Source organism: Callospermophilus lateralis, unplaced genomic scaffold (genome assembly GCF_048772815.1).
Source record: "Callospermophilus lateralis isolate mCalLat2 unplaced genomic scaffold, mCalLat2.hap1 Scaffold_86, whole genome shotgun sequence".
Lineage (NCBI taxonomy): Eukaryota > Metazoa > Chordata > Mammalia > Rodentia > Sciuridae > Callospermophilus > Callospermophilus lateralis.
In genome coordinates this window covers 3,825,329-3,844,178 of record NW_027516693.1, presented here as the reverse complement: position 1 = coordinate 3,844,178, position 18,850 = coordinate 3,825,329, and the positions used below count along the sequence as shown (strand labels likewise).

The 18,850-nt window shown below is 51.8% G+C and overlaps 2 protein-coding genes across 2 annotated transcripts; both read left to right on the top strand.

Annotated features, from left to right (window-relative positions):
• The first annotated feature begins 4,076 nt into the window (after positions 1-4,076).
• Hoxc10 (homeobox C10) lies at positions 4,077-8,135 on the top strand. The gene is made up of 2 exons (XM_076852913.2): positions 4,077-4,731; positions 7,936-8,135. Exons 1-2 carry the CDS (start codon positions 4,077-4,079, stop codon positions 8,133-8,135), a joined length of 855 nt encoding a protein of 284 aa, XP_076709028.2.
• A 4,303-nt stretch (positions 8,136-12,438) lies between these two features.
• Positions 12,439-15,298, top strand: Hoxc9 (homeobox C9). The gene is given in 4 exon segments (XM_076852914.2): positions 12,439-12,826; positions 12,829-12,975; positions 14,740-14,796; positions 14,799-15,298. Coding segments are annotated over 4 exon segments (771 nt in total). The 3' UTR covers positions 14,978-15,298.
• The last annotated feature ends 3,552 nt before the right edge of the window (positions 15,299-18,850 follow it).

Below are 18,850 nucleotides of genomic sequence, written 5' to 3'. Positions count from 1 at the left end.
TACCTCCGTACCTGTCTGAAAACTGTTTTTCTGGACCTCCAAACATGCCACATTTTGCCTGGAATTTCCTGGCCCTCAATTCAGCTGGGGCAGAGCCTGGTGCTAAGTGAAGAAAAGTCAACCTTTCCTTCAAGATTTGGGAAGAGAATTATTTATCTCAGCCTCCAAAACAAGTGGAAAAACCCTGCAATCTCTGGTGTGATTTTATTTTCTGTTTCGCTTGAAGAGATTTCTGTACACACATTTTATTTTTATTATTTTATCCCAACAGAAGAGACACCTTTTCTTTTTCATTTCATCTCTAAAATTTCCCAGATGACTTCCTTAACCACTTGGGGAAACAGACAATTTTCACTGGAGAAATCATAGTGCTTCTGGGGTGACCTGAGGGCTACAGCCAGAAAACAGCCGAATTTCCTTTCTGTCCGTTGAGTACGACACTTTTCTTCTGCTTTTAATGGGGACCCCTCATGCCTCAGCCCTTGGCCTGCTATGTGGAACCACTGGATCCTCCTAGAGCATGCCAGGAGCTCTGGAAACCCTCCTTGTCTCCCCTATTCAGAAACCCTCAGTCGGCAGGAGGCCCAGGCCCGTCCCTGCTGCCCCTTTAGAGTCTGGGTACCAGGCACGAAGAGCAAAAGATGCCAGGGCTTCTGGGGCGGGTGAGGTTTGTCCAGAACATGCAGAGCCTGAGCCCCAACTCTGGCCTGCAGCCATGGATATTTGAGTTCCCAAGCTGAGGTAAGAAGAATCCCAGAGTCAGTCTTAGGTGCAGGTCTCTCCGCCTTCTCGGGAAGTTGGAGAAGTGGCTTAATAAGAATTGGTACAGGGGTGACACAGACTTCTCCTAAGCCCCAATCCGGTTGCCAAGGGTGCAGGCTGAGAGTCTTGGTCCTGTGAGCAGAGCTGGTGGGCACCTAGCTGTAGTGGCAGGCGGGGTGACTGTGGTGGCTGGCATGCCTTTGAACGCCAGGCCCAGACAATAGGATGGAAACTGCCTTTGCTCGTGGCCTCGGGAAAGACCGAGCCCAAGGGGGCAGGGCTGGGAACCAGACCAGGCTGGACTTCTTTGGAGCCACACAAATACTCCTTTCGCCTGGCCCACTCTTTCTCACTTCTTTCTTCCTTTTACCTTCACTGAGGTAGAATCCCAAAGTCTGCAAAAACCCAACAAGTTATTCAAGTCTGTGACTGTCCGAGCAAGAGCAGGCTCTTGTTTAAGAGCTCTGGGTTTTCGTTTATCTTGAGTAATTAGAGGCAAACATTTGTCCCACTGGGGGTCCCACTTAAGCTGATGAATTTGATTTCTTTTTCCATTAATGGGCCGTGTTTATCATACTTCTAATTATTTCAACTTTAAACACTATCCGTTCTTGTGAGGAGGTGGGAGGCTTTCTCCCAAGGGTATTATTTCCATTAATAATAGCAAGGATTCTGAAGCAACTCTATCCCTTCCCCTGGCTGAGGTAGGTGATAGATTTGGGATGGGGGTCAGGCTGGTAAGGGGAGTGAGACGGGAGGCCCAGTGATTTTGTTCCTCTCCTGCCGGCTCTTCAGCTTTTGCCTGGGGACTTGTTTTTGAGAATTTCTCTCTTTCACCCTCTTCTGGGACTCCTACCATCCCCTTCCAGGCTGGGCTTGGATTCATCTTGGAGGCTCTTCCCTCATCACCTTCCATCAGTCCCAGCCTGGCCTGGGTAGGGGATCAGAGAGAGAGTGCTGCTCCAGCCCTCAGCCATTAACAGAGAAAAAGGCCAGAAAAAATCTTAGGTAGCTAGGCAGCACCTGGTCATGGGGGAAAGGGACCATTAGACTCCAAAACAGGGGACAAGGGCAGGGGATTGGTAAAACAAACTCCAGGGACAGACAAACCAGGCAGGAAAATAAAGGAGACATGAAAGAGGGGGGAGGGAACCCCCCAAAGCCATATAATTCTCAATTGCTTTGGTCTTTAATTTCATCGTCCCATAAATGAGGAAATATCAGTTCCCATACTAAATTTTTATCCTCAGCTGATAAATATGACGGGAAATTTTCGTTGGGTCCTCGTAAAAGGGAACGGTTTTGATCAAACTGGTGGGGAAAGACTTATGCAGATAATACAAACAGAGTGGCCATAAAGTCTGGGCTGTTTCCCGGGGATGGGCGGTGGGACAAATGGCTCCCTGGATTGACTACTGCCCAGGCTGTCCCAAGTCTGGTCTGGGGTTTAAACAGCCTAACCTTGCCTGGGACAACCCCCATGCTGAGGCCAGGCGACCCCTGCAAATGAAAACACAAAACTAATTTCAAATCTCCCCTGTCCGTTCTGCAAGCAAGTCACACACTCCGTATCTCCTTCCAATTTTCTGGGGGTTCAGGGACCCCTGCGCCTTCTTCTTCAATCCGTGGGTGAGGGAATTCAGCAGATTTTTTTCCACAGTCTTCTTCTGGCCACGCTGGCTTGGGCCTCCGTAGAAGCGATCCAGCCTCCTTACTCAACCACGCCAGGGCGCTCGGCATTAGGGTCCTTTCCCGGCTTGGCTTCAGCACTTCGGAAAGTCGAAACCCCAGGCTCTGTCCAGAGAAAAATGCGGGGCTACCGGAAAGACAAGTTATTCTCCGGATTCCGTTTCCTGAAGAAGGGGTGGAGAGTTTTGTTCGCTTTGGGAGAAAAGCGATGGAGAAACGGAAAGAACTATTTCAAACATGTATTTCCCTGTTTTCCCCCTTCCCTTTATTAAACAATAACAACAATAACAAAAACAGACCGGCCTCATTTCTCCTTTAAAAAATAATGCTTCCAGCCCAATCACACTGGTTACGTCCGGTGTCCTCATTTTTCGTGTTGATATGCGACTGCCTGAATCCGATCAAAGTCCCTGCAGGTTCGGTCTTTTTCTTCAGAAATATTCCCTGTTTTAGTAGGGACAAGTTCAAGCGGAAAGCAAGGGTCGCTAGTGCCTGGAGCAAAGCGGCCGAACCAGCTCCAAGGCCAAAGTCCTGAGATAGTGACCCAGGAGGTGCCCGTCCAGCCAGGCCCAGGCTACAGCTCCGGGGTGAGGGAGCGGGGACCTCGGGTCCTGGGCTTCTCCCTCCAGGGATCCCTACATCCACTAGGAACCTCCTTTCTCCAGCAGCCCTGAGGTGACCGTGACCCCCTCCCTGACCCACCCCAGACACTGGAGATTCTCAGTCAACTCCCACAGGGAACTTGAAACTCAACCAACCTCCAAGATGGTCGGTCCCCGAACTCCCAGACCCAAAAGGCCAAGCCCGAGAAAGCAGAGCACAGGCAGCTGAAACTTTAGTCCTCTTTGGGATTCTTTAACTTTCTCTTTCTCTGCCCGCAGGAGCACCCTTCACCTCCCAACTCCCCTCCAACCCCCCCAAAAAAACTTCATCCTGCTCCCACCCCAAGAGAAGAGTGGGTGGGGGCTGAGAAAAGGAAAAGGGGAGGTGAAGAGAAAGGAAGAAGTACCTGAATCGTGTCTTGACCTTTTAATTTGAATTTGTTTTGAGCCCCGTTGCCTCTCTCTCCCACTTTCCCTCATTTCCCTCCTCTCCTCAGGAGTTACTGGCTGGTTCCCGGGTAAACAAACCCCACTCTACCCAGAATGCCCCCATCTCCCTCCACCCCCCCCACCGCCCCTGCCGCCTGGGGGGGCTTCCTTTGTTCGCGGGGAAGGGCTCCAGTGCCCCTACCCCGAGGCAGCTGCTAGGTGGCGCTGTTACTCCATGCTGAGCGCTCCGCCTGACGACAACTTGACCCCGCTGACGTCACGGCCGTCTGAATCATCAAGGCCATTTTCAAATCCCATTGGTCTAGCCGTCACATAGTGAGGACCTAATGCGCGGATAATTATGGAGCTGATATTTCCCCCCCTCCCCTTCTTTTTCCTCCCGCCCCTCCAACCGCCCCCCCTTCCCTGATGGGGGAAAAAAAAAGATGTCAGCTCCTCCCCTGTAGTATTGCTCCTTAAAAACCCCTCTCTCTGAAAATGACATGCCCTCGCAATGTAACTCCGAACTCGTAGGCGGAGCCCTTGGCTGCGCCGGGCGGAGGAGAGCGCTATAACCGGAGCGCAGGCTTGTATATGCAATCTGGGAGTGACTTCAACTGCGGGGTGATGAGAGGCTGCGGGCTCGCGCCCTCGCTCTCCAAAAGGGACGAGGGCGGCAGTCCCAACCTCGCCCTCAACACCTACCCGTCCTACCTCTCGCAGCTGAACTCCTGGGGGGACCCCAAAGCCGCCTACCGCCTGGAACAACCTGTTGGCAGGCCGCTGTCCTCTTGCTCCTACCCACCTAGTGTCAAGGAGGAGAATGTCTGCTGCATGTACAGCGCAGAGAAGCGGGCGAAAAGTGGCCCCGAGGCAGCTCTCTACTCCCACCCCCTGCCGGAGTCCTGCCTCGCGGAACACGAGGTGCCCGTCCCCAGCTACTACCGCGCTAGCCCGAGCTACTCGGCGCTGGACAAGACGCCCCACTGCGCCGGGGCCAACGACTTTGAAGCCCCTTTCGAGCAGCGGGCCAGTCTTAACCCGCGCGCCGAACATCTGGAGTCGCCTCAGCTCGGGGGCAAAGTGAGTTTCCCTGAGACCTCCAAGTCCGACAGCCAGACCCCTAGCCCCAATGAGATCAAGACCGAGCAGAGCCTGGCGGGCCCCAAAAGCAGCCCCTCGGAGAGCGAAAAGGAGCGGGCCAAGACTGCGGACTACAGCCCAGATACCTCGAATAACAAAGCGAAAGGTAAGGCCGCCTGGGCCGCAGGCCCGGCTGGGACGCTCTGGCACTTGGTCTTCATGACCAGGACAGGGGCAGGGGGGAGGGTTGGGCTGAGGCCTCGAAAACCGGAGGTCCTGGGAAGGCGACCACGGTTTGCGACTGATGTCTGCAGGGCGCCAGGCTGGTAGCGCGTCATTAGCTGGGGAAGGTAAGCGGCGATGTGGAGGTGCCGGGCCAGCCGTGGGTGCTAAGGCGGGGCGGTGCGCACCACAGGCAGCCTGCAGGCGCCCTGTGCTGCCCAGTACGGATGATGGCTCCTGGGCGCGTGCTGGTTTTGGTTTGCTTTCTCAACACTGGTGTCCTGGGGGTGGGGGGCTGATTGTGCCCCACTTAGGTCAAAAGCTCACAAAAAGCTTAAAATGGCGATCATAGTCCAGGAAGTGGGAAGGCTTTTGAGATGAGGGATTTCTCTTTACTGCGTTTTCCCAGTTGAAAATTGTTTCCTGTGAAACGCGTTTTGTTGTTTGTGGGTTTGATATGTACATAGGGTTTGGGCTTCTTGGGTTTTTGGCTTGTCTGGCCCCGGGGCCTTAGACTGGAGGGCTGAGGCCGGAAGAGGTGGAGGTAAAGGGCTGCCTGCCACATCTCTCCCTCTCCTCCAGATGCTTGGCTAGGAGATGGCGTTGAAACAGGGCATTTGGAATGTTTTAAGTTTTTCTTTTTGGTTGTTGTTTTTGTTGTTGTTGGTTTCCTCCTTTAAATTTTTTTCTTTTTCCTTTTTGTTTTTTGTTTTTTGTTTTTTGTTTTTTCCTAGCTAAATTACATTTTCCCCTTTGGTTTTCAAAAGCAGCTTACAAATGAGTGGTTGGAAAATTCTGTGTGCGTGGCAAGCGGTTTTCTCCTGAAAGGGAGTGTGGCTTTGGTTGGATTTCATTGTGACTTTGGTTAGAGAGAGAAAGCCTAGCTAGAGTTCAAGCTCAGGGTTCAAGATTCATTTCTGCTCTAGGAACTGGGGACCTTTAGGATCTTTCTCTGACACCTGGGGAAAGAATGTCGAGGAAACACATAAGCAGGGGAGGGAGCCTGAGGGTAATGACTTTCCCTGAAAAGTTGGAGCAAAAAGCATCGGAAAAGGCCCAACGGGGAGGAATAAACCTGCTCCCTATGACACTGGCTACTGGCAGCAGTATATAAGAAGGGCTCCTTGGGTGTAAAGGTAGATGAAATATTGAGAGTGGAGCAGACTGGGAGGGGGAGGCTGGATCTTGTGGTGCTTTGTATATGGAAGCGACGCACACACGCATGCCTGACGGTGACTTGTGTCACACTCACACACCCCTCTGACATGTTCCTCACACACTCATGCCCGCTCACATAGGTATCTGCACTCTTTTTTCAGGAATGGGTAGAACCTCACTCTCTTTGGTCAGCTTTACAAAGGTGGCCTTGGCAAATAAGTCCATAGAGATCCTGGCCAGAAGATGACCACTGGTGTGTTTGTGAGGATAAGAGGGAGAGTGAGGCAGCTACTTCCTTGTGGTACATATGCATTGTGAAGGTCTAATTTTATACACTCTCCACAGACACTGAGCTTGATTGGGACACAGATTTATGGTAGAAAAAGTTGTGTCCTAGCCCTACCAAAAGCAAAGTCAAGGTTAACAAATCCATCTCCCAATTCGAATTGCACCCATTCCCATAGGCTCCTCTTTCTCTCCTACTGTCCACACCACAACCTAAACCCTCCTATTCCAACTAATCCCCTTAGCCTGTACTCTGCCTGTACTCTTCTTGTCTCCGTCCCTTTTTGGTGTCTCCATCAGGCCAGAGGCAAAGACAGGTTGTGGCTAAACTTCCCCATTTATAATTTCTCTCCTCCCCCCAAAACCTAACACCAATAAGAAAAATAAACAAGACAGGGTTATATGCAAAGAGCCTGTACACAATTTGGCAGGATGGGCAGGTGCAAAGGATGGAGAATAATCAAAAGACATCGAGATTTTTATACTGCAGTTTCCAGTGTGCATCTTTCTGGTATTTTCTAGTTCCCTTAGTACTCCTTTCCCACTCCCAATCAAGATAAGATCCTGGAACCTGGCAGCTTCCTTTGGGATAAGGAGGAGAAAGAGCACAGAACCATAGCAGACTTATTTGCTGGGTGCCTCCTCTTAGGTCTTTGGACTACATTTTTCCCTTAATAAATGGCCAAGTTCCTTTCTGCTGCTTGAAGAGCAAGGCTGGTCCATTTCAGAAAGAATGTGTGCCAGGGAGAGAAGCTGTTAATAAGATAATAGGAAATACACACTACACTACAGTATCTCCTCATATAAGTGGACATGTGTACATTTCTATGTGTACATATGAATATGCAAGTGTGTATCTCTACAGGTATACATGTATATTTGCAAGCATATGTACCTATCTACACCTAGATTGGGCAGGACATTTTTAGTAGGCTAAAATATCTCGGGATTCCTCTCTTCCTTGACTTTAGGTCCTCTGGCCAGGGAATATGTCTGAGGACCCCTAGGCCTGCCACAAAGTTATTGCCCCTGACCTTCACTATTCCATCAAGCTTCCCTGCTTCAGCTACACACATCTAGGGGAAATGGCCAGGAGAGGAAGAGATGGCAACAGAGAGATCTAATAGAGCACAGTCACTCTATGGCAACTCAGGTGGGAGTTAGAGCTGGGAGCCTGGTACAGGGACAATGCAGTGGCCTCTGGCTGCAGAGACTGGGACAAAGTTCCTCCACTGAGTTGAAAGGCCAAAGCTCTTTGGAAATTGACTCTGGGCTCTGGGGTGGACTCTGCACTTGGGTCTGGGGCCTGGAAAATACTATTCAGTCTGGTAGGAATTTTCCAGAGCTGGAGTAGAACAGAGTTGAGGGAGGCCCTGGAGAGGCTTAAAGGAACCCACCAGGGTCAGCAAGCTGAGAAAAGTGAGAATACTCAGGATCTGATAGATTAATGTGGACTTGGGTAATTTAGATTAAATGAATGTTTGAAAGGCAAGAACCTGCACCCTTTTTTCCCTGTAAGTCTAGTCCCAAAGAAATCCTAAAAGTCTTGTTCCCAAGAGGATCCCACTGGCTAGGCCTGTGTGCTGAGAGCAGCTCCCCTCTGCTCCCTCAATCACCCCAACAGCAGGCTGGCAAAGGCTGCAGCCTTGCTGGGAGGATTTGCATCTTCAAGGGATACTTATGTAAATAATGTTAGTTTTAACAGAGGAGATAAAGGCAGAAAACACCACAGGAGGTTGGCTGACAGCAAAGAGCAGAAGGAAGAAGAGGTGCCCCTATACTAAACACCAGACGCTGGAATTGGAGAAAGAATTTCTGTTCAATATGTATTTGACCCGAGAGCGCCGCCTGGAGATTAGCAAGACCATTAACCTTACAGACAGACAAGTCAAAATCTGGTTTTAAAATCGCAGAATGAAACTCAAGAAAATGAACCGATCCGGGAAGTAACCTCCAATTTTAATTTCACCTGAGTGCGCGGTCTCCCCTCCCCCTCCCTCCTCCTTCCTTTCCCCGCCCCTCCTCCCTTTGTGCCTGGTGATATTTTTTTTTCCTCCCTGAGTATAAATGCAACGCGCCTGCAAAAAAGGCAAAGACCTCAGACTCTCCTTCCAAGGGACCTATGGTTCGTGCTGCGAGGCTGTTTCTACCTAAAGCATGAGAAATGGGGTGCTTGGGTGTGGGGTGTGGTGTATGCCCTCATAGATGGGAGTGGGAGTGTGACTGGTGTGTGTGTCAGCCCCTCACTCACCCACTCACACACTCACACACAGCATTCTGTTCTCTGTGCAAAATTAAGATCGAATCCACCCAATTGTAGGCGAAGAAAAGAAACATAATCAAACAGAGAGGGTCTGTAATCTCGCAGAGCACAGTCAGTCAGAATCGCTTCTTCCTTGCTGCATTTCCTCCTTAGAATAATAGACGTTTTGGAAAGTTCGGCTAGTGTTTGTGTGTCTGTCGTAGCACCCAACGTCTCCACCAAACCCTCTCTGTGTCTTTACCTCCCAATCGCTCTAAGAATCTGCTTGAAGTCTTGTATTTGTACTGCTTTCTGCTTTTCTCCCACCCCTCCCAGCACCCCACATCCCCTATCCACTAACATCTCAGAAATTCCATGCAGAGGAACAAAAAAAAAAATTAAAAATAGAACATAGCAAAGCAAAGGCAGAATGACCCCCCCCCCAAAAAAAAATTGCCCTGTCCCTGTCTGGGAGTTGTGTTATTTAAAGATATTCTGTATGTTGTATCTTTTGCATGTAGCTTCCTTAATGGAGAAAAAAAATCCTAATAAATTTCCGGAATCATAAGCTTCAAATGGGTGTTTTTTTTGTTTATAGTATTTTTTAGCGACACCTCCCTCCCCCAAAGAAGCTGTGTGTGTGGATGTGTGTGTTTTGTGTTTGACTCATCTCCTAGAGCCTTTCTAGAACGTCTCTTGGCGGGTTTAATGTAAGTGAGAGACCATAACGTTGATTTAAATATTATCCAGGTGACCACAATAAGTCAAGGTCATAAAACAGTAATGTCAGGACGGTCTTGGTGCGCGCGAGAGGTGGATTTTATGATCTGCAAATATAATGTGGTGCTGCAGTAAAAGATGCATTTAAAGGTGACTGGAGGAGGGAAAGAGGCAGAGAGCAAACTGCAATCTTGAGGAGCAGACGGATCTGATTGCCTGGGGTCCTGGGCTGGGCGCACCCCACCACTGCTGGGGGGCACCCCAAGAGCCCCCTACCCATCCAAAGAGAGGAATAAACTTAACCGCTGAGGGGCACGAGGAGCTCAGCCCCCCCCCACACACAGACAGTTTCCTGAGGGATTTAATGGGCAGCAAAGATCCCTGGATGGTGATCCTGATGCCTGACTGCTGCAGACTCCGCAGGGTAAGCAGGCCAGTGCTCAGGCAGCTCAAGAGTTGAAAAGGCTGTGTTCAAAGGGGATAGGAAAGAAGGGGGCGTCTCTTTACAGCCACGATGTCCAGTTGAGGGGCTCTCCCAAAGAGTAGAAGTCCATAGGAGAGGATCTTTAAAGACTCTTTCCTGCAGGAAAGCTGGGGTTGGGGCAGAGAGGCCCTGTTGCCTGGCGAAAACGCAAAGGAGGAGCAGGCGTGAAAGCTCTTTCTCCTTCTGTTTCTTCGCTCCTTGACCAGAGCATGGCTCAGCCTCCAGTCACCTGGGAGGCTGCCTGGGCCAATATGGGATTCTGTATTCGGGAGGCCTAGTGTACCCACCTGAGCTGGTCCCCCAGGAGGGGCAGGAGAAGAGGCCTCTTCCTCCTTTGTGTCCAGACAGAAGTGACTGCTGCGCCCGGAGTCGGTCCCACTGCAAAGGCCCGGCAAGCAAGCGGACTGCACAATGCCACGGCTGCTCCGTCAGCTCTCGCCCTGCCCCGTCCTGCCTGCCTGCCTGCTTATCACTGCCCTTTTCTGGGCTAGCTATCTGTATGTCTTCCTTTCCCTCCTCTCTTTTCAGCTTACTTTCCTTCCTTTCTTCTCCCCAACCTCTTTTCTTTTTATCCTAATCCTCTGTTTCCTTCTTTCCTTTCTTGGGCCTGGCACCTTGTTTCAGTTGGTCTGTCTTAGGCTGTCTGGGCCTCAGTCTCTCTCAGGCTCTGTCCCCTGGTGTCCTCTTGGTCGCAGTCTGGCCCGGGGCCCCGCTGAAGGCTAAATGTCTCTGCTTATCGCTGCCAGCAGCCGCCCAAGAGCCAGGCCGGTCCCCAGTCACCAAGGGCTGGGGGAGGTGCTGACTGCACTGGGGATTTAGAGAAAGCCTCCGCAGAAGGACTGGAACCTTCCTTCTTTTCCTTGAACTAGTGAGGAAGATTTTTGATTGACAGCTAACCCGACTCCATCAAGGCCAAAGAGATTTTCTGTCTTGTTGTAATTTAGGTTTCCCAGCCAATCCAGACGGAGGGAGAAGACAGTAGGAGCTGAGGGGGACAAGGCTGCAGACCCCCGTTGCCTGTCCCCAGTCAGATTATTTCCCTCATGTCCTCTGTGCATTGAAATCCCAGCCCCAGTAGACCAAAATGGAAAGAACTGAAGAGGGGGAGGACCAGGGACTGGGAGGGGACCTATGGAGCTGGGGTCCGAGCTGGGAGCTGCAGCTGTGCCCTCCCCCCAACTTTCCACACCACCAAATACACCTAATACACTCTCCAGCCCTTCTATCACCCCAGAGGAGATAGAGCAATCCAGATACATGATAAATCCAGCACTCACCCCCACCCCTGGCATTTGGTCCCCTCCTGGGGATAGAAGAGGGAAAGCAGGGCAAGCTTGGATGGATCTGGGAAGCCTCCTTCCCTGCTGCCTTCAGAGCCAGCATCTCAGCCCCAGCTCCTGCCTATTTCCCCTTGAGCACACTGAGACTCTTCCCTCTGACCCTGAAATTGCACCCTTCCTTCACATTCACTCTGCCCTGCCTAGGTGCACCACCTCTAGGAACAATCACCTGTCCTTCTCCTGCCCCCAATCAATCCCCCTACCCCCCTCTTGCACACACATTGAGGGTTTTCTGATTGCCTAATGCCCTCCCCCTTACTAAACCACCATGGGACAGTCTGATGTAAAGCCTAGGGCTGTGCAGTGAACCCAAAATTTAAGGAGGGCAGCAACCAACTATTGGGGGGTTAATCCAAGTTCTCTGATATTCACGTACAATCGCACTGCCCCCTCCAGATTTCCTGCATCCGACCCCAAAGAAATTGCTTTCTCCCATCCCTCCGTTGCTTTTTTCCCATTCCAAAAACAGCCTACAATTTTATTTAATGAAAGACACATTTATGAACAATCAAATGATCCTCATAAAATTTTTATTGAAGGACATAAAAACAAGCTACTTGCCCACGACCGAGGTCGCTCTCTCGCCTTGCCCGTTCTCACCCTGGCTCTCTGCAGACAGAACCAGTGAGTGACTTCTTTTTGGGGGGTAGGGTGACGCAGACATGAAGTTGGGGGCAAAAGAGTGTGAGCAGGCAGACGGGATGGGGATGCCCCACTTAAGTTGTGTAGATCTCTCCTCCACTTCTTCAAGCTGGCAAAGAAACATAAATAGATACAGACAATAAATTTAAAATAAAGGTGCTTTTGTATCTGTGCCAAAGCGATAAAGGTGTATGAGATTCCGAAGTTCTTCCCCTCCCACCCGCAGATCATCTTCCCTAAGCTTCCCCTACCCTAGATTTGGGGGCTGAGTTGGCCAGTGGCAGAAGGATGCTCCCCTTTCCCTCCTTCCCTCCCTCCACCCCAGCTTCTCCAGTCCCCTCCCACCCTCCCTCCCTCACTGCTGCTGCTCCTGAAAGAAATACATACATACACACTATTTAAAAACGCATTTTTAAAAGCCACGTTCCGAACTGACAATCGCTGATCTAGGCTTGCTCAGAGACTGCGGGAGCGTCGGGGCTCCCGCAGTCAAGAAATAGTTCCTCCACCTACCTCCACCGGCCTCCACGCCCCTATGGGGCTCCTGCGCCCAGCTCAACCCTGGGTGTCCGGGAACCCTTGCTTCGGGGATTGGTATTTTCACCCCATTAAAAAATCCTCATGGTTGGAGGGTAAATACGATCATGTGGGGGCTGGGGAACCAATGAGCTGCCGGGAAAAGGCTGGAAAAATAATTACCTGCCTTGATTGTTCTGTGAGCAGATAAAAAGTACATATACAGGTCATACAATAATCTTATGTATGTAAAACCCTGTTACGATGTCGGCGACGGGGCCCATCAGTAACTATTACGTGGACTCGCTCATTTCTCACGACAATGAAAACCTCTTAGCGTCCAGGTTTCCGGCCACAGGGGCTCACCCTGCCGCCGCCAGACCCAGCGGTTTGGTGCCAGACTGTAGCGATTTTCCGTCCTGTAGCTTCGCGCCCATGCCGGCAGTGTTCAGCACGTCGTGGGCGCCCGTGCCCTCGCAGTCATCCGTGGTATATCACCCGGACTGCCCCCAACCCCACCTCGGCGCCGACAGGCGCTACATGCGGACTTGGCTCCAGCCGCTGTCCGGCGCCGTCTCCTTCCCCAGCTTCCCGGCCGGGGGCCGTCACTACGCCCTAAAGCCGGACGCCTACCCCGGGTGCCGCGCCGACTGCGGCCGAGAGACGGCTGCAGCTACCCGGACTACATGTACGGTTCGCCCGGGGAGCTGCGCGACCGCGCCCCGCAGACACTGCCCTCGCCCGAGGCGGACGCACTCGCCGGCAGCAAGCACAAAGAGGAGAAGGCCGACCTGGACCCCAGTAAGTTGGGAGCAATTTTCCTTTACAACCGGCGCGGGAGGGGAGGGGAGGACAGGCGGGGGGAGCCAAATTACAGCCCCTCTGAGCGATGCAGGGAGCGCGGAAGAGGGGCGAGGGCGAGGGGGCGAGGACTCAATAAAAGCGAATTACCTTGGGGAGCTTTCAGGGAAAGGAAGGTCTGAGAAGGGGGCCCAGGGAGCCAGGTTGGGAGAGGGTCGAAGGGGGATTCCTCTCCTAGAGGTTTACTTGATGAAAGCGACCCCTGCCCTCTCCCTGCCCAGGCTTTTTGGCTCAATCGCCACTTTCCAAGAAATGCAGACAGGGCCAGGGGCTGGGCTGGGGGGCAAGATTCATTTTATGGTTTGAGATGGGACAGGGGAGAAGTGAGGAGAACACTAGGGGTAGAGAGGAAATACCCCTGGGAGAAAAATCACCCTTGCCTCCCAGTTAGCATGGGAATTCTCACCCCACTATGGATTCATAAAAACAGAAGGTCCATTGCCCTCCCCCAGGAGCATTGGTTGAGGGGTCTTCGGGGATTTTGCAGCCTGGAATCTTGGAGAGATCAAGACTTCCAGAGGGAACTGGGGAGAGAAGTAGGGTCTGAGTCTCCTTAAACTTAAGAACCCTCTTGTGAGGGTTTACAGGAGAAAGGGTAGAGAATGGGTGTCAGGGATGTGAAATGGAAAAGGCATCTCCCCAGATTAGAGAATTTCTCTCTCTCTCTCTCTCTCTCTCTCTCTCTCTCTCTCTCTCACACACACACACACACACACACTCTCTCTCTCTCTCTCTCTCACACTCTTAGGCGCCTATCAAGGAGATAGGAACCTTCAGAGTATTGCAAAGGAGGTCTGGCTGGGATAGGTGGGGGGGGCAGGTTGGAACTGCAGGGCCAGAGAAAGGGGAAATAAGGAGAAACAACAGGAGAGGGGGTGCAGTCCCCTGGGTGTGAGGAAGTGTCTGGGGGAGTCCCAGGAGGGGGCTGCAGGAAATCTTTTTCTCTATCCCCATAAGGGGCCAGGGCCTAATTATACCTCTCTGAAGGCTTCCCTCCCTGCCCTTAGCTACTCCCATAAACCTGAAATTGGAGGCTTGGCTCCTGCATAGCCTGTCCTGGGGCTGGCAAGAGGGGGACACTGGAGGCCAAGCTATAGGGGAGTCTGTCCCCAAGTCCAGCAGCTCTCTGGAGAGAGGAGAAAGACTTTCCCCATTTCAGCATCGTCCTGAGAATTCGCCTCAGCAGGGTTGAACTCTGACCGGGAGACAGGCACTGGAGAGAGTGGTGAGGGGTTTAGGGACTCTCAGGGTCAGGAAGCAGAAGTGCTGAAATTTCAGGACTTGGTCGTGGGCTGGGAGGATGGGAGGGGGCAGAGGAGGAGGGAGGTGGGGAGGAGAGAGACCTTGCTATAAAAATAAAAAACAAGAGAGAGAAGCGTTTATGGGCCTATGAAACGGTTGGGAATTTGGACTTTTTATGAGGATATTCTCGAATTACTACTCTTGAAGCTGAGGACCAGACTGTAGGGGCTTTGATAGCCTCGGATTTCCTACAGTTTTAGGTGCTGGAAACTAAAGAGGGAGGGGAGATGGGAGGGGGCAAAATGCAAAAGGAGGAAGGAGGTAAATTCCTAAGGCAAAACGTGTCCAAATTCAGGTTCAATTATTGGATTTGGGGAGCCTGGCTAAGCCTGGGGTTGGGGTGGCAGAGGTCCTGGGCTGGAAAGGGCCTCCACTGACCCCTGCCTGTGTTTGGCCCTCCAGGCAACCCCGTGGCCAACTGGATCCACGCCCGTTCCATGAGGAAGAAGCGCTGCCCCTACACCAGACGCTGGAACTGGAGAAGGAATTTCTCTTCAATATGTATTTAACCAGGGACCGTCGGTACGAGGTGGCCGGGGTTCTCAATCTCACTGAGCGGCAGGTCAAAATCTGGTTTCAGAACCGGAGGATGAAGATGAAAAAGATGCATAAAGAGAAAACCGACAAGGAGCAATCCTAAACCCTGCCCCAGCCTGCTGCCTCAGCACAGCCAAGGGAAAAACAGAAACCCCACAAAAATACCCCAACCCAGGTGGGAGAAAGAAAGCACCAAAAGAAAAGGAAGGAGCAAGATAGAGAAAAGCCAATCAGCTTAAAAAAGGAAAAAAGGGAAAAAGGAAAACTCAGGATTTGGGAGGGTTAAGTGTTGAGAAATTGGTGTTTTAGAGTTAGTTCTACCCAGCGATAAAGAGGCTGAAGAGAAACTGAATTCTCTTCCCCCCAGCGCAACAGAAATAAATGACACACACAAATGTGATTTTTTTCCTCCTTTCTTCAGAGAAGCCAGTACTTGAATTGCTATATTTCTATTTTTTCCTGTATCATATTTGATCTGGGCGATCCCTTCCCAGGCCTGGGGCATTCTGTGTGCAGATTTTGTACAAAAAAAAAAAAAGACACACACACATACATACACACACACAACAATGATTCCCAACCCAGGAGCTGAGGGGCCACAACGCGCAGGCTGGGTCAGGCGGAGCAGGCCAGCGCCTCAAGCGTGTATATAGCAGCGTTCCCTCTCACCCTCAGCGTCTGTCCCCAGCGTCGGTCCTGTAATGTGCTTCTGTTTGTTATGGTAGAACAGCTCTGTGTTAATATATCCAAGTTGCTTTAAAAACCAGAAACCCAACTGCATCCAGTTCTCGTTATTTCTCCTCCCTGTGGCTACCAGGCTAATGTTGTGGAGGAGGCAAGTGCTCAGATCCTCTAGGGGAGGCTGGCTACCTCGGAGGGGCAAATGCCTGTGGCTTCTCTGGGGCAGGGCAGGGTGGGGGTGGGGGTTCCAGGGGAGCAGTGGAAGCTGCTGAGGCAGAGGCCTGGCTGGTGCCTGCCCCGGCCTACAAGTTTCCTGGTGGCTAGATGGGGGGGGGGGGCGCACAGCATGAATGGCTTTCCCTGGCTGTAATTAATTGTAATAATTTATGAGTACATGAGATCGTAGAGGAGAGATAGGTGAAGATGAAAGTTGGGTGCTGGGTGAGGGCCCAGGCTGGATTCTTGCCCAGCTGCATTGGTGCTTTGGTGTTTTCAGGGATGACTAGGAAAAGAAGGCTGACGGGGGGGGGGGGGGGGGGGGGGGATGTTCCGCTAGGAGGAAGACCAGGCAGGCCTCAGGGAGCAGGACAAGCATTGGGGACTGCATTGAGAGAGAGAACAAAACGGAGAGAGAAAGAGGAGAAGGAGGAAGGGCTGGAAGGAGAAATGAAAGAAGGGAAGAAGGAAAGAGAGGAGGAGGAAGGAAAGAGGAGAGGAAGAAGATGACAAAGCCAATATAATCAGAATTAGATTTACTTTCTACTTCTCAATCATTATGCTCTCCTCTCCTCCTAGTTCTCTTGTCAGTCTCTCCCTCTTTCTGGTGTTGAGTTGGCATGTTGGTCTGGGAGTAACCAGGGTCATGCTAAGCAGCTGCAGCACTCCTAGGGCTTGGTGAGGCCCAAGGAAGCTGGTTAGAGATTAGCCATTAGTGGGGTGCTCCCTGGTGGCTGTGAGACCCCAAGCACAAAGGTGAGGGTGTGTGTGTAACAGCCTAGTGGGGCTGGTTGACTGAGCTGCACCCCAGAGCGCCTTCCCTAAAACCAGCAGTTTTCATCTGCTAATCAGAAGCAGACACATGCTGCTGGGTATATGCCTGGGCCAGGCACCCCCTTTCTCGGAAATCCCCCAATCTGGAAACTATTAAAATCAGACTGCTTGAAATATAGCCCTTTAATATCTCAGGCTGCCCATTTTGCTGAGGGTGCAGGGTGTTGCTTTGAATATTTGGAGGATACCACCATAAAAGACAATAATTGGGGGTCTCAGTCCATATGCTGCTTCCCCCAAAGCATCACCTCACAGGACTGTTGATACACTTGTAGGGACCAGTCTCTACTTAATTATTTGAATCTCTTACCCACTTCTTCCATTAAACATTCCAATTTTGAGGTCTGGAGGAAAGTGGAAAGGGGTGAAAATTTTGTTGTGGTAATATTTTGGGGAACAATCAAGTTGGAACAACAGATTTAGTTGTGGTTGAAGTATTTGCTCCTCTTTCCTGCTAAGGAGACCTCCTCCCCAATTCCAGAAGCATTGTTTTCTTGGTATTTTGGAAAGGTTTTCTCACTTTCTCACTTCTCCCTTTGGCCCTCTGCTGTTCTGTAACCCTGGCCTCAGTTCCTCACTTGATGGAAGCCAAGACACCCCTTTCTCCCTCAGTTGAGACCGCTGAGATGAGGGCTTCTCTCTTAGCCCGAGCTCGGCGGTGTTTCCGGGCTTCCACCCCGCCCCTGCTCGAAGGCCCTGTCGCCTCCCCTCGGCGTCCATCAGCTCAGCCTGCTTCCTGCAGCCTGCCCGCCAGAGCCGGCCTTGCTGCGGGCAGCAAGGAGGGCTGCAGGGCTGGAAGACCCTGAGGAGCGCTTGGGATTCAGAACAGGCCCACCGCCCGGTTCAATATACAATCCCAGCCCAGCCTTCAGCCTGCAGGTCAGGAATGGATTCGATTTTTATTCATTATCACTTATTAATTAAAACAACACGACACACTTCTGGGGAAATAAATGAAAGCTGGCGGTGGAGACAGAGGTTAGCAAATGCCCTCCTTCCCTAATCTTCCCCTCCCACCTCTCCTCTGCTCCTTTGTCAGAAATCACAAAACCCTAAAGGTTGTTCCACTTGGGAAGGCAGCGGATAGGTACATTTCCGCAGCCCCGAAATGCCACTTTTATGGCGCTGTTTGTCTCCCTGCTCTGGGTTCTGAATGGGGCCGAACAAAACAGCAGCGCAGAGCTCGCTAGACGTCTGGGCTTAATTGTTTTATGGTTTAAATAAGGTGGACTGGACACTCTTTCCTTTGAAATCGGATTATAGGAATGTTTTGTCTATGGCCCATGGAGAACAGGACCTCACTGGCTGGGAGGGAGGTGGAGAAAGCGCGCGAGGGATGGGCTACAAACCAGGGGGCAAACAGCCTGGAGAAGTCATAGCCCACCCTAAAATCCTACAGGCGGCGGCAGAATAGACCCTGCGGGTCCAGCATCAGGATAAGAGGAAGGAGGAGTTTAGGGTGCGCGCTGCGGACAGGAGGTCCCGGGAGCTTCGGTTAGTGCATCCGCGTGCGCGGTGGGTTTCCGAGGTCAGAAATGCGCCTGAATGGTGTTGCGGGGCGCGGGGGGGGGGCGGGGTGGAGGGCGGGGAGAATAGCTACAGTTTCTTTGCACAATGTCTCTTAAAGCAAGAAAAGAGGGTGACAAAAAGAGAACAGTTTGTAACCTTTCACAAGGTTTATTTCAAGAACTTAGAAAACAAAAGAACAGCAGTCCCGAGGCAACACCCTTCCGAGGAATCCCTTTCTTTTGCACCCAATTGGAGCCTCCTTCCTTCCACTTCCCACCTTGGGGCCAAGCCTAGGACCTCCGTTGGCTTTTTGCCGGCCGGACTGCATTGGAGCAAATGGACGCGAGGTGGCGCAGTTGCTCAATGTTAGAGGCGGCGGTGCCGCCCCCCCCCACCCCCCGACCTGCCTGGCCACACTGACATTTGAGGCCTGGCCCAGGGCCGCGGCGAGAAGGCCCGTGCCTCTGCCCGGCCGGGCCCCACTGGCTCTGAGCAAATCAATCCTCTCACCTGCGAGGTGTAAATAATTCGCGAGTGGCAGCGGGAGATGGACCCTCGCTCTGGCAGGGGGCTGGTGAGGCGCAGGAGGGTAGGCATCGAAAATAATCGCTTTGCGGAGGAGATAAGTGTGAAGCAGGCAGCGCGTAATTAACACAAAAAGGCGGAATGACCCGGACAAACGAACATAAATCCGTGATACCTAAGAGGGCGGTGCAGGCCTCAGGGAGAGGAATAG

Coding starts and splice junctions, on each gene's coding strand:
- Hoxc10 (XM_076852913.2), top strand. CDS start 4,077: ATGCAATCTGGGAGTGACTTCAACTGCGGGGTGATGAGAGGCTGCGGG. Junction 4,732..7,935: donor CTCGAATAACAAAGCGAAAG/GTAAGGCCGCCT, acceptor TAGTTTTAACAG/AGGAGATAAAGGCAGAAAAC.